This window comes from Poeciliopsis prolifica, unplaced genomic scaffold (assembly GCF_027474105.1).
Source record: "Poeciliopsis prolifica strain line A6 unplaced genomic scaffold, Auburn_PproV2 SCAFFOLD049, whole genome shotgun sequence".
Classification (NCBI taxonomy): Eukaryota; Metazoa; Chordata; class Actinopteri; order Cyprinodontiformes; family Poeciliidae; genus Poeciliopsis; species Poeciliopsis prolifica.
This window is the reverse complement of record NW_026562424.1, coordinates 2,714,961-2,728,356: the sequence shown is the minus strand read 5'-3', so window position 1 is coordinate 2,728,356 and position 13,396 is coordinate 2,714,961. Positions and strand designations below refer to the sequence as shown.

Sequence of the window (13,396 nt, the reverse complement as noted above, 5' to 3'; positions counted from 1 at the left end):
TAAATTCTGATGAACATTTAACATTGGAACTGGAAGACTTTTTAATTACCCAAAATAAATAAACAAAACAAATAAAATGAATCATGAAGTCTCTGTAAACAAAACTGTCTTTCAAAATAAGAGCTGGCTGAGCCCAAATCACCAGAGAGTTTGTTTTAATTTATCATGCAATTCATTCATTTATTGATTATTGTGACAGGCCTGGTTGCAGCATTGTCACCACCAGCATGGCTGTATTTTAGTGGGATGTCATATAATCAGTGCAACTGAGGAGTAGAACTACATATTTGTTTCCAGTTGCACAATTTGGATGTTTCCAGGAGTTTTCAACCAGATTTTGACTGCAGTAAGAATCATGAAACACTTCTCAGAGTTTTCACAGCCGATAGTTCAGTTGGTGCGGTTCACTTTCATCCTGCATCGGGTCAAATGAACCAAACCCTCTGAAAAACCTGTTCCTCCCTTCGCCTGTAGGGGCGCTGCATCAAGAACCGCTGAAGAAAAACGACAAACCCTCTGAAGAAGACAGTGAGCAGAACTTCCTTCTTTACAAAACTTGAGCAACAATGGAGAGCGTCAGATTTTAGATTTTCCCTTTTTGTCTTTGGAGAAAAAAAGAGCACGAGCCATTTCTCCTGCTAGCGATCAACTCTTGTGTTTGTTTTGGTTTTATTTACCCAGAATGCACCGTGCTGTAGTCTACTTCCTGCTTTTGAAGCGTCCTTCTAACGTTCACATACGCATGGTTGCACAGTTCATTTAATCCGAACCGAGACTTCGGCTTGTCGGTGAACCTGAGTTTGTGTTGCTCCCTGGCTAATTTGAAACACTTAAAACACAACTGTCATTACCCAGCATGCAGCGCTGCAACTCCTCACCTTCGCTCTGGACTTTCCTCAACGTGACTGAGGGCGTCGAGATGGCAGAGGCACGGAAGTTGGCAGGTAACGTCTCAGAGGAATCGGACGTGACGCCGCGGAGATCTTTCTCCCGGAACATCTTCCTCCAAGACGGGGAGCGTGTGAACGTTTTCGTGCCGTCCTGCGAGAAACAAAGAAATGGAGGTGATTTAAGAAAAGCAGCATGCAGAGCAGAGGACGTCTACTACAGCCTGTTAATAAACCAGCATGTGACAAAGCACTCTCTTTTAGACGGTTTAGATTTGTGTCCTAAGCAATTAGCACCATGTAAACACAGCTGAACCTCTGCTGCCTGCCAACAGCAGCACTGGAGCCCAAATGGTTTTCTCTATAAATAACAGGGAACTGGAGCTTTTCATGACCAGGGGAAAAAATTTTAAAAATGAACTTTGATGTCAAGTAAAATGGACCTAATCAGCTGGTTACAGTAACGTCACACTTCAGCCTTCATGAGGAGCGTTTTTCCGCTGAGTCGGCTTTATCGTACCTCATCAGGCCTCCTTTCTGTTCCCATAGAGATCAGAGCATTGTACTCTTTCTCCAGAAGCTGCCTCGCCTGCAGGAACAGAAATCCTGGTCAGACAGCAGCTGACACAATGAGATTTATGAGACGGACATGAGAATTATCTTGAAACGAGACGAGCAGGAGTGTAAGCAATGAGACCTGTGTGTTCTGATTTGGTATCTGAAGAAGAAGTGCCAGGTCCGTGTAATCGAACGTGTCGTCGAGTGCCAGGAGGGCCCCGTGCACCCCGCTCTCCAAAAGGTTGTCTGCAAACTCCTTCAAACCGATTGACTGAACCCAACACATGACGCGCTCATTGGACCACACCATCACATCTGGAGAGAGGCAGCAGGGAGAAGCCGGTTCTTTAAACTCACGTCTGTTGAGGAGATCGCTACACAGTGAAAATGGCAGTTAAAATCTTATTGGAGGTATTAAATAAAAACTCTTTAAAACAACGCTGCCGGTGTTAACTGGCTGGTCTTTGCGTAACGGCTGCAGAGTCCGTTCTGAAAACGGCAACGTCGCAAACCGCCGAAGTTAACCGATCAGCAAGGATGTCGGGGTTTTTAAAAGTTTTTTTGTTGTTCGTTACCTGAAGAAAGTGCATTTTGTGTGAAATTACAGGCCTGTCACAATGAGAAATTTTGCTGGACGGTAAGTTGTTATTGCAATAAACGATAATGTTGTTTTGAGACCATTTTAAGTGACGTAATGGAAACATAGCAATGCTGGAGCACATTCTAAAAAATCAGTAAACTTTCAATTCTAATCAGTTTTTAACACTGGAGAGACATTTTAGATATTCCAAATAAATAAAATTCAGAATAAAAGCTGGTTGAGACCAAAGCACCAAACTGAAAAAGTTTATCATCCAGTTTTTGGTAGAAAGAAAGAAAAGAGATAAACCATAAATCATACCAATGGAAATGAAGTTTGTTTTAGTTTATCATGTGATTATTTATTAATTGTGACAGGCCTAGAGATTTTCTGCAAACAAGATTCATGTTCTTAATTCAATATAAATGACTTAAATAAGCAAATAGGCACAGTTTGCTGAAGGAAGGTTCTGGGTTCGATTCCCGGCCTGGCTGTGGGGTTTGCATGTTCTCTCTGGGTACTCCGGCATGACTGTCAGGCTGACTGATCGCCCTGAATGTACGGTTATCATGAGAATAAAATCTGCACATTTTCCCAGAGGAGCCAGTAAATGTGGGCCGGAGTGGATCTTCACTGACCCGTGTTCTGGTGCTGACTTTCTTCCCTCCGCCTCTCCAGCTCTTTCCTGTCGTAGTTCAGCCGCTTCAAGCACATGATTCCGTAGTGAAGACTCACCCTACGCCAGAGCAAAGCACACATTACTCAGTTCTGCTCAAAGCATCATTCAGAATGAAGAGAGAAGGAACGTCTCTGTCTCACCTGTGGAAACTGTCCACCATCTTCAGCTGGCCTCTCAGTTCCTTCTTGGTGAGGTGGTCCAGCATGCGGGCGTCCACCAGTGACTCCATGAAGTAGGAGCGATACTGAGGGAGACCAAGACTGGGCAGCCACTCGTTTCCAACCCACTCGTGGTTCATGTCTCCATGGGCCAGAATCTGGGAGGCAGGAAGGTTGACTTAAAGAAAACCAAACACTTCCTGAAGAGAAGCTCACACAAAAGCTTTCCACTGCTTTAACTGGACCGTAACGGACTGTAAAGGAATAAACAGCGGCGTTTTCTTCTGCTATTTGACTTTACTGAATGCACCAGGACAACTTTCTCTCTGATTTTGTGCTACAAATTTCAACTTAAAACTAATTGAGATTATATGTATTAGGGTCATTATAAATTTAAAAAATATATTTTGCTAGAAAACTAATCTCAGAAAATTTCTTGAAAACAAATTATAAAGTGAAAAAATTTTCAAAAGTAAAACATTTTCAGTTTTTGCAACTTTGAAGTTTTTTCTAGATAGATTTGTCTAGTTTTGTGGAAGAAATGCATTAATCTTTTTTCCTAACACTGTCACAACAGTTATAGTTTCATTAAGAAGCACTTTGGATTAATAATGGGGTTTTTAACCCAAATCTGTAGTGCTTCAAGTGGCCAGCAGGAGGCGCACAACTTAATCATGCCTAAAGATTGTTTTGCAGTAAAAAAAAAAAATGTTTGAATTTTGTTTACATTAAACTTAAGCGAGTCTCACCTGATCCCAGCTGAACTCCTTCTGCTCCTTTTTGGTTCAAAAAGATGGTGATGAAAAAAGGGAAAGAGAATTGGAAAGAAGAGGGAAGATCACCAGGTAGGAGTGTGATGTTCGGTGTGTGTGTGCGCGTGTGTGTTACAGTGAATCGGTGCCAGAACAGAATGGAGGGGAGAGGAAAAGCAGAAGAAGGAAAAGCTTTGTTAGTGAGTGGAATTAGTTGGAGAAACACATCAAAACAGATTTCAGGGAACAGCAGGGAAAAGGTGAAGCCAAACATTCCTAATCAGAGACAAAGAAAAAGAAAAAAGCTTTACTCATATTGCTCACTTTGCAACATAACGCTTAGCTAAAAACATGCTTCTATCTGAGCACCTCAAAGCAGAAACTTCTGACATAATCCTGACTTTAGCGAGCAATAGATGCAGTCCTTACTGGTTTGGTGGCGGCAGCGAGAGACTCCATCTCTGCATGCGTCATCCAGATATTACTGGTCGACTGTAAAGACAGAAGCAGAAGGGAGAATGAAAACTTTTCGTTTGAACGCGTAGAGCAGAGATTTGCTGAGGTTTTCCTCCGGGGCTTACGGAGCGCGTGCTCGCCGGCGCCGACGGACTGGTGAGGGAAACCATCTCCTGGATGGCCAGGCGCAGCTTCAGCCTGTGCAGAGGGTTGCTGATGCCGATCTCCCTCTGGATCTCCGTGTCCGACAGGTTGGCCATGATGGCGCCGCTCTTCACGTTGGCGCGGCACGCCGCCACGTACCACGCAGGCATCCCGACCCACAGCTTGGCAAACAGAGAGTGTGAACTCTGAATGATGGGAACTCTAATCCAACATTTAGATACTCAGCAACCAAAATCAACTGGATCATCTCAAAGTGCTTTTCTGTTGCTGTGCTTGTTTTCTGGTTTTGTTTGTATTTTCTAATTCATGTGAATAATAATCAGAATCCACTAAACTTGGAAAGTTAAGTAAAAGCTTTACAAGAAGCAAAGGTAGAAAAGAATATAATAGAAATCAGGAGGAAATTCAGGCCTATGTTGGTTTTTCCTTTAATTATTAGACTTATTAGATTTCTTTCCGTAGTGATGACAGGCAGCTGGGTTTTCAGACAGATATAGTTGCTGGAAGCGTATTAAGTGATGACATTAAACCACGTAAAGCAAAGTGAGTGAGCGCAGCATCTGAACCGGACCGGGGCCGATGCGTACCTCCAGCCAGGTGACGACAGTGGGGCCGTCCCAGGAGGCGAAAGGAAGACCCTGACGACAGGCTTCCTCCAGCAAGTCATGTCTGGCAAAGGAAGTGGAAAAGAGATTTTTGACTTTCTTCATCTCTCGCCTGTCAGATGTTTCCATTTATAAACGACAGTCAACATGAGATGTCACTTTATAGCGTCGCTCGGTGTCACTCATCTGCGATCAACAAATCTGCTTCAGAGATTTTCTTCTAACATGAGAAGAGTGACGAAAGACGTTTGGTCTCACTTCTTTTTGCTGCGCCGATCTTTCTCCACCGTTCCCGTCCCGAGCTTCGCCAGGCCCAGCGGGTCGGCCGAGCCCAGGTCATCGGACGGAGTGGAGGCTGTGGAGAAAACAGCAGCTTCAGCCCACAGATGGATAAATAACCAAGTTTATAAAGGAAAAGCAACATGTTGCTACTATACGACAGGGTTTCCCCCAGAGCCTGGCGGGCCACCAGGCTTTACTTGCACCCCCGCCAGGCTAAACATTACTTATTTAAGTCTTTTTAACGTGTTTGCATTTTTTAAGACTTTATAGTTGGGGTTCAGGCGTTAACCTTCCAATCTTTCAAGATTGTCAAGTGATATTTTCAGATTTCCTGTCAACGTTAAACATTTTTTAACTCAAAAACACGGCAGGCCGTTGGATGAATGACGACCCGAGGAGCCGACCACCAGGCTTAGCAAGTTTTCTGCGCGGAAAACTCGCCGTAACTAAAAGAAAAATGCTAAAAAATCTTTTGTACATTGAATTACTAATTCCCAAAATATAAGTTGAACACGACAGATTGCTAAAATGTCTGTTATTGATACATTTTAAAATACAAAAAAATTTGTGCATGTTGCATATCCATCCATTTTTAAATATTTATTTGAATTACGTCAAGTATTTAAAAATAACTTTTCCTTTTGCAGTTTTTTTTTCACTTCACTTCAATTCTTTTTCTTTGTGTAGCCAGTCATATTTAACCCTTTCATGCATGAATTTTGATTCTTTATCAGGATTTTTTTTTTCCGGTTTTGAAGTAATTTCTGCCTGCAGCCATTAAACTTTATAATACCCAATTAGAATTAAATAAATTAATTCTAATTTTCTCTGCACTCATTTATAGATAACTTTTAGATTAACATATTTGCATGTCCATGCAAAAATTGTTGTTTATTTATTTACATTCAGTCATATTGAATTACTGCCATCACTGTTAGGTATTTGTATGTATATTATAAACTTTATCTCTTATGGTTATATTTGTTGTATTAATATTTAATACCTTAGATGGCGTAGCTTGTCAACGAATAAGCAATTTCCCCTTGGGGATCAATAAAGTTTATTCTATTCTATGTTTTAAAGTTTTGTTTTAGTTTCACTCTGTAAAACTGGTCCATGACTTTCACAGACAGCAGATCAGCTTCCAGTTTGTCCACAGACCCAGAGAGGCAGATTCCCGGCCGGACGTGCCGATTCTCCCCTTTTCCTTCTTGCCAAACAGACGGCCGATGGACGACTTGATGCTTTTCTTTTTGCTGGCTTTGTGAAGGGAATCCTGGCTCGCTGTGGTGGCGCCATCAGCTGAAAGACTGAAACAACCGGGGAACAGTTAAAGTACGGTGACGGCCAGCGGGCCTCGATCACAGCAGGGTTTCCGTTCTGCACCTGCGGAACTCGCGGTGGTCGTCCAGGCCGGCTCCCGGGTGTGTGTGGGTCATCCGGTCCAAGCGCAGCGCTCTGGGGACGGGCGGAGGGGTGGAGTCGATCAGGGCGAGCGCTCGGCATTCCTCACCCTCTTTGCTATTCTGCAAATCGGAAAATATTCACTAGACTTACACTCAGAGATTCTGCTGGTTTCACTAAAACTAACATAATAATGGAAACTGGAATTGAGCAAACATTTTTAACTAAAAACTAACTGGAATGTGTTTACATAACACACTGAAAATGTAAATATAGCTCGTTTTCATGTTTCTTAACCTGTTTATTATTGGGAATGGGGTGAAATTGACACAAGCAGTTTACACCAGTTGGTTTCTGTTCTGGTCCGTAAAGGCGATACATACTTTTTAGAAAATCTTCTGTATTCGTTACCCAATACGATACTTTCTGAATTCTGCACTGAAAAATGAAAAGTTCACCCTATGGCAATAAGAAATAAATCAATTATATCCATCTGCATGATTTATCAATTCTCTATTTCTACCTGAAAGTTATCAATATGGTGCTTTGATGCTCATTTGAATTTTAAGTTTAGTAATCTTTCATAATGTTGTTTTGAGACCATTTTAAATAATATTATGGAAATGGCAAGAACACAATATTATAGTTCATCAATAACGTCTGGCCCGGTCCGGGAGGCGGCACCTGTCTTTCGGTCTCCCTGGCGGGTGAGTGGGGCAGGCGAGGGGTGGAATGTCCAGAACTGGGAGGCGACGGAGACGCCAGGGTGGAGGACGTGATGGACGGGGTCATGTAGCCCCGTCCCATGCTGTCCCGACCCCCCAGGGAGGACGGAGGGAGAGACGAGGCATCAAGAGCCACGCTGCTGACCCGGCTCTCGATCTCCTCGGCCCGCAGCTCCGTGCTCTCCTTCTCCTCCTGGATCAGCCTGGGAGGAACGAAGAGGGAAAAAAACAGCCATGTTGTTCTGGATGACTGCGGCCCAAATCCGCTCTGGACCCCCCAGAAAACTCACTACCCACTGCGGTGCAAACACACGATGTAAACTCACAACATAAACACACCAGCACTGTTTCCACTGCAGGATTTAACAAAAGATATTATTTTTATAAGATCAGAGAATAAAATTCTGATAATTCTGCTTTGCTTGATGACATCACAAGAGGCACAAGAGCTGCTTTTTAAAGAGGCCACAACGTGTTTCTGCAGCAGTTCTGGATACAAGAAATCCAGAAGAATAGGAATTATGTGACTTTGTTCTATAACTTTGTATTTTTTGTGTTTTTACGATATGAAGCACTTAAAACTGTTCCTACACAAATAAAATTGATTCATTGATTGATATACAAATAAAAGCTATTTTTTAAAAAAGCAAACAAACAAAGTAGTAAAATATATTGACACGTTCAAAGCAGGAGGTAGAAGTATGAGCTTATTTTTACACCCAATAAATTACTATTCATGTTAACTTGGTTCAACCAGAATTAGCATTTCCTGCATCTCTATAACTATTACAGTGCATTCAGACTTGCATGCCCATTTAAGTAACGTTAAAAAATTCAGAAAGAATTCAACCTTTATATGTAATACACTCAAAGAAAATACATGGAACTACAGAACACCCTCCTGTATCACTTTGCATCTTTCTTCTTCTTTTTTGATCATCTAGATATGATTGTGTTGATGTCAGGCTTTGAAGACATGACGCAGACTTATGCACAGGTACAATATTCTATTTTCTCTGCTTGTGAAAACACAAAACTGATAAAAATGTTAAAAATAATAAATAAAAGCTGAGAAAGATTGAGTGATACTCACTTGATCTCCTTATTTATGGCCTCCAGCTGCTCCTGCAGCATGATGGCCAGCGTCTGGACGTCCGTCTGTCCGCTGGGAGACAGGAGCTCAGACCCGAACAGAGTCTCTCTGTCGTCTTCGTCATCAGAGCCGCCGCCTTCGATGCCGCCCTCAAACCCGGGAGGCAACATGTTGCTGCCGTCCCAGTCTCCATACTGAGAGGAGAAACAAAGTCTTTCTCATGAATAATTAGAAATTAGCTTTTGTAACAAGATCTGCACTGTAAAATATCCGACCCACATTCAGTTCTGCTGTCTTCTTCTCTTTAAGACAAATAAATGCAGTGAGTTTTAGAGTTTGAGCCTGAATGTGTGTGTTTGTGAAAGATGGTTAACTTTTTATTAAGAGTTAAATAATCAGAGTTTTTAGGTTAACATTTAAAAAACTGAGAAACTATTTCCCAGAATGCTTAGCGGCGTGTTTCTGTCTCCTGAGATGGAAGTGCGTTATATTATTAAGGCAAATGTTTGTTTTAAAGTCCTGATCACAGTAAATGTTTCTGAGCTGAATTCATTGAGATGTTTAATAAAATTTATCATCAGGTCAGAAATTTGGTTCATGTGATTTGAAACTAGAATTTAAATTATTCTACAGTAAAATAATTTGTTATTTTAACTTCAAATTGTGTTTAAAATAATAGAGAAATGTCTCTGTTTATCTGGGTGAGCGTATTTTTTCTTGCATATTGTGGAATAACAATTTGGCTTAAATTGCAGCATTAAGTTAAAACTCACAATTCAAGATTAATAAACTTAATAACAATGTTTAGACAACTTGTCTCTTGTTGTTAAATCGACTTCATGAACTTTAATTTATGAGTTAAAACCAAAACTATTTTCTTGTTGAATTAAATTGCATTTTCAAGGCTTTTATTTTCAAGTTAAAGCAGTTCCTAATGTTTTACAGTGTGCTGTGTCGGCCTGAGATGACCACCTTGCCGCCGTCGTCCCTGGGAGGGCCCCAGCGGCCGCGGTGGGCCCGCCTGACCACCACCCCACTGGAGGAGTTGCCGTAGCCGGCCGGGAGCGAGCCTCCGCCCTGAGGGTACCGCAGCTCGGAGGCGCTCCCTGGAAGAGATCTTCGAAAAAGGGTGGAGGGAAGTGAGCTCACGCTGCCCGCCCTATGATGAGACGCAGAATTTATTTGTTATGCAACGCTTACTGAAAATGACAGCTTCCATTTTCAAGATGGTGGCTACAGTTCATCAGAGTTCACACATGCATCATGGGCATAAATATGATATCGATCGATTTGGGGTTTTCAGGAGTAAAACAATGTGAAGGTTTTTCTGATTTTGAAAAAAAATTAAAATAATTTTTCAGAAGTGACATTTTATGTCAAGGTGGAATGATTATGTAACAAAAACTAATACTTAAAACAAGAAATTGCAATAAATTAATAAATCATGTGATAAATTACAGTATTGATCATTTCCGTTGAACCGATACTTGACCGGCTCCACTTGGGGCAGGACAGCCTCCCCGACCCGGAGAAGACACTGATCACTTTGAGGATCAGTGCCTCTTGTTAAATGTAATTAAAAGTGTTTTAGATCAATAAAGTTGTTTGTTGCATCATTCCACCTCGAACTGCCTGAACAAGTCGCTCCAATTTATCAGGACATTTATGTTTTGGATGAATGCATGTGGTGATTTCAATCATTTCAGTCTGTGAACACGAGTGGGTTCAGTTAAAGGTGGATGGAGGCGAACCTGGAGTAGGAGGAGCCGGGTCTGCCTCTCAGCTGATCCAGCTCCAGTTGGACCCGCTCCAGCTCAGCCAGGAGCTGATCCTAAAGAAAACCACAGCAAGATTCCAGTTTGTTCACTGGAACTTCACATTTAATATACAGTCAAAAAAAAAAACAAACAAGAGGAGAGATGAGCACTTTGTTAGCGAGAAGATCATCTTGGATCTTCTTCATGTTGGCCAGCTCCTCAGAAAGCGCGTTCTGGCAGTGAAAGAGGAGAGCGTTGTTGTAATTTTGTTGCATTTTGCCAAACAAAGCTGACCTCTGACCTCTGGTTTCTCCTCACCTTCTCCTCCAGCGCAGCCATCCTCTCTTTGAGGTGCAGCTGAAGCCTCTCGTTGGACTCAGACAGAAGTTTATCCACCGTGTCCGAGAGCCGTTTGTTGTGTTCGTCGTTCATCTTTTCCCGCTGCCTGGCCTGAAATCAGGCAAAAAAAAAACAGAACTTATCGTCAAAAAAAGAAAGAATAGAAAGAAAAATCTCCAGTGAATGAAGCCAAAGAGAAAGAAAACGATGTTACCCGTTGTAGCTCTTGATTTTTCTCTTCTAGCTGGGCTTCCATTTGCCGTAGTCGCTCCTCAAAGTTCCCGTGGCGTTCCTCCGCCTGATAACAAATCACAGTTTTTAAATTATGAGAGCAATAAGCTGCACTCTTGTTTTCTCATGTAACAACCACAAACCAACATGTTTCAGATGGGATTTTATGTGACAACAGAAAAATGTAGAAACCAGAGGAAACAGAGGCTCAATGATAGTCATCAAATCCAGAATCTCTGAAGAAGAATTAAATCTGAAATTACAGTCAAAATTATTTCAGGATCACAGATTTAACAGAACATCCAAGGAGGATCTTACAGAAAATCAAGAAGGTTATTTGAATTCAATTTCCCCTTTAGATCAATGAATCGTTTTCAATTTGAACTGAATTGAATATTTTTTAACTTAACTCTGCCTTAAACCTCCAAGGTAACTTTTCTGACAGTTCCTGGTTTCAGTGGATTTGACTGAGTTTCTTATAATTACGTAATTAGTAGAATCAGAATCTAAATGCTTTTGTAAAAATGTTCCTTCCACTTCACAGCTGTACTTCTTTGTTCCATCACTTGAGTCATTTTTGAGTAAAATTTCTGGATTTTTACTCACTGAATGAAGAAGAAACAGAAATCCACCAGACAGACACTCAGCTGCAGTTTGTGTTTCTTGACTTTTATATTGAAAGAAACTGACTTGGATGTTTTTTTCTTTTTACTGACATATATTTTCACTTTGATCCTTAAAATACCAACATTTCCCACATAACTTTATGTTTTGATACAAATGATGATGTAAGCTACTCAGTACCTGAGTAGTCTATACTTCTGTACTCTGAGTTGAAGTCGTGCTCCTCTTACTTGGGTGCAGATGCTGAACTCCTCCAGCTCTGGTAAAACATGATCACCTTATTGAGAGCAGCGACTCTCTGAGCGAGCTGCGCCTCGATCTCCGGCAGCGTCTCGGCCCTCTGCAGCGTCTGCTGCAGCTTCTGCTTGGCCTCGTCCAGACGCTCCTGCAGCTGCCGGTTCTTCTCCTCACTCTGGACACAGAAAAGCAAAGTCATGTTTATGAGCTCTGCGGCTGGAAATGCACCTCCAGATCCACTTTCATATTTGCTCTCAAACAGAGAGGTGTTGTTTTTTTTACTTGTCTGTACAGGGACTCCTTGCTGGCCAGCTCGTTCTCCAGCTTGTCTTTGATGTCATGGAGAGAGGTCGCCTCCCGCTGGGCACTGAGATACCTGCAGGCAACGGAAACCAGCATGTTTCTGGTTCAGGTTGTCACATATTTTAGTTTCAGTTCTGGTTTTGCAGGAGAGGATTAGAGACACTGAAAAAAAAAGAAGAATTTTGACTGTTTTCTCAGAATTCTGACTTTAATCTCTCGAGACTTAATCTCAAGAGATTAAAGTCAGAAAGTCTCAGTCAGAATTTTAAGGAAAGTCATAAATCTGAGATTAAAGGCAGAATTTTGTTTCATAATATTCTTCTGTATGCATCTCACCAGGCTGCAAAAAATAAAATAAAAACAGGGCATCATACGATTCACTGCTAATACTTATTTATTTATCATCCAGTCTTCTTTAGGAAGTCACACCTGCCATCAAATAAAATGAATCTGATTGACCTAAAAATAAAATGTAGGACCCACAGTAGGTTTTTCTTGCACTTTGCTCTTTTCCACCCCTGAACAAAAAGAAAAAGTTTCTATAGAGGCTACAGAATTGCAAAAAGTTCAACTTGTAAAGGTATCAGTCAGGAGGAGGGTACAAAAACTGTGTGTTCAGTAATTTGAGAAAACATGAACTGATGTTATAAAAAAGGAGATTGCTCCTAAATTAAAGGAAAGAGAAGTTGGAAAGTAGCCAGAGACGGAAAGAAACATTGAAGAGAATTTATGAGAAAAGTTGATTGAACTGGATTTTTATGTGACGATGGATGAAACGTCCATCTTCCAAATAAGTCAGAAAAGTTCAGAAGCACATCTATAGGTGCCAGAAACATTTCTTCAAAATCTGATATATTTGGAAAACGTTAGCAAAGTAGAGTGGGATGCCAAATCAAAAGTCGCTTCAACAGTTTAAACTAGCTTCATGCTAGCTCACAACAAACATTAGCATTAGCTAGTGTGAATTTAAATTGCCTTATAGCTGAAGATCCATCACAGAAGTTTGCTTGGTTTTCCACTTTTGGCCACATTTTACAACCATTTTCATCTAAAATGTTCATTTTTCATTGAAAGGTGGAGGACATGTCGCACTAAAGGGGGGAAAGTTTTTGGAAACAAACACAAACTCAGTGATTTTGCATTTGAGACATTTGGTTATGTCCTGTTACCTCCGCTCTAGCGTTGTAATTCTCTCCTCCATGTCTTCTCTTTGGCAGAGAGCCTGAAAAAACCGCAGTTCAGGTTATTCTATCCAACAACGCAGCTGTTATTGTGCAGCCCTGAAAACTGATTAATGCTAACAAAAGGAGAAAATATGCATTTCTGCCCTGCGTAAGCATTCTCTTTAGTCTCTGCAGTGTTACTATTCACTCCTCTCTTTGCATACATTTGGGTCTAAAATATCAGTAATCCGAATAAATATATAAAATCTATTAACTGTTAAACAATGCCTGATTTCCTGCTAGCGCAGCCCCAGAATAACCCGGTGTATTATTAGCCGCTGTGCCCACAGAGTCTGGATCTACCCCTGGAGCCCCGGGTGCTGAGACAGCTCCGGGTC

At 41.4% G+C, this 13,396-nt stretch overlaps 1 protein-coding gene across 6 annotated transcripts in view; it reads right to left on the bottom strand.

The window, feature by feature from the left end:
• Positions 1 to 13,396, bottom strand: part of LOC129377643 (liprin-alpha-3-like) — a 30,112-nt gene that overhangs the window by 2,040 nt on the left and 14,676 nt on the right. For 4 of the 6 annotated variants that reach the window (XM_055057742.1, XM_055057741.1, XM_055057745.1 and 1 more), the window contains 22 exons: positions 13,005 to 13,057; positions 11,815 to 11,908; positions 11,573 to 11,707; positions 10,655 to 10,738; positions 10,420 to 10,551; positions 10,272 to 10,334; positions 10,096 to 10,175; positions 9,317 to 9,503; positions 8,345 to 8,538; positions 7,211 to 7,454; positions 6,509 to 6,648; positions 6,284 to 6,432; positions 5,099 to 5,195; positions 4,823 to 4,904; positions 4,196 to 4,396; positions 4,044 to 4,106; positions 3,612 to 3,638; positions 2,845 to 3,020; positions 2,664 to 2,761; positions 1,585 to 1,760; positions 1,408 to 1,476; positions 879 to 1,041 (listed from right to left, as the gene is read on the bottom strand). In XM_055057742.1, coding sequence (XP_054913717.1) covers positions 879 to 1,041; positions 1,408 to 1,476; positions 1,585 to 1,760; positions 2,664 to 2,761; positions 2,845 to 3,020; positions 3,612 to 3,638; positions 4,044 to 4,106; positions 4,196 to 4,396; positions 4,823 to 4,904; positions 5,099 to 5,195; positions 6,284 to 6,432; positions 6,509 to 6,648; positions 7,211 to 7,454; positions 8,345 to 8,538; positions 9,317 to 9,503; positions 10,096 to 10,175; positions 10,272 to 10,334; positions 10,420 to 10,551; positions 10,655 to 10,738; positions 11,573 to 11,707; positions 11,815 to 11,908; positions 13,005 to 13,057 — 2,707 coding nt within the window. Of the gene's footprint in view, positions 1 to 878; positions 1,042 to 1,407; positions 1,477 to 1,584; positions 1,761 to 2,663; positions 2,762 to 2,844; positions 3,021 to 3,611; positions 3,891 to 4,043; positions 4,107 to 4,195; positions 4,397 to 4,822; positions 4,905 to 5,098; positions 5,196 to 6,283; positions 6,433 to 6,508; positions 6,649 to 7,210; positions 7,455 to 8,344; positions 8,539 to 9,316; positions 9,504 to 10,095; positions 10,176 to 10,271; positions 10,335 to 10,419; positions 10,552 to 10,654; positions 10,739 to 11,572; positions 11,708 to 11,814; positions 11,909 to 13,004; positions 13,058 to 13,396 lie in introns of those variants that run through there. The other 2 variants (XM_055057744.1, XM_055057746.1) reach the window with 2 other exon arrangements.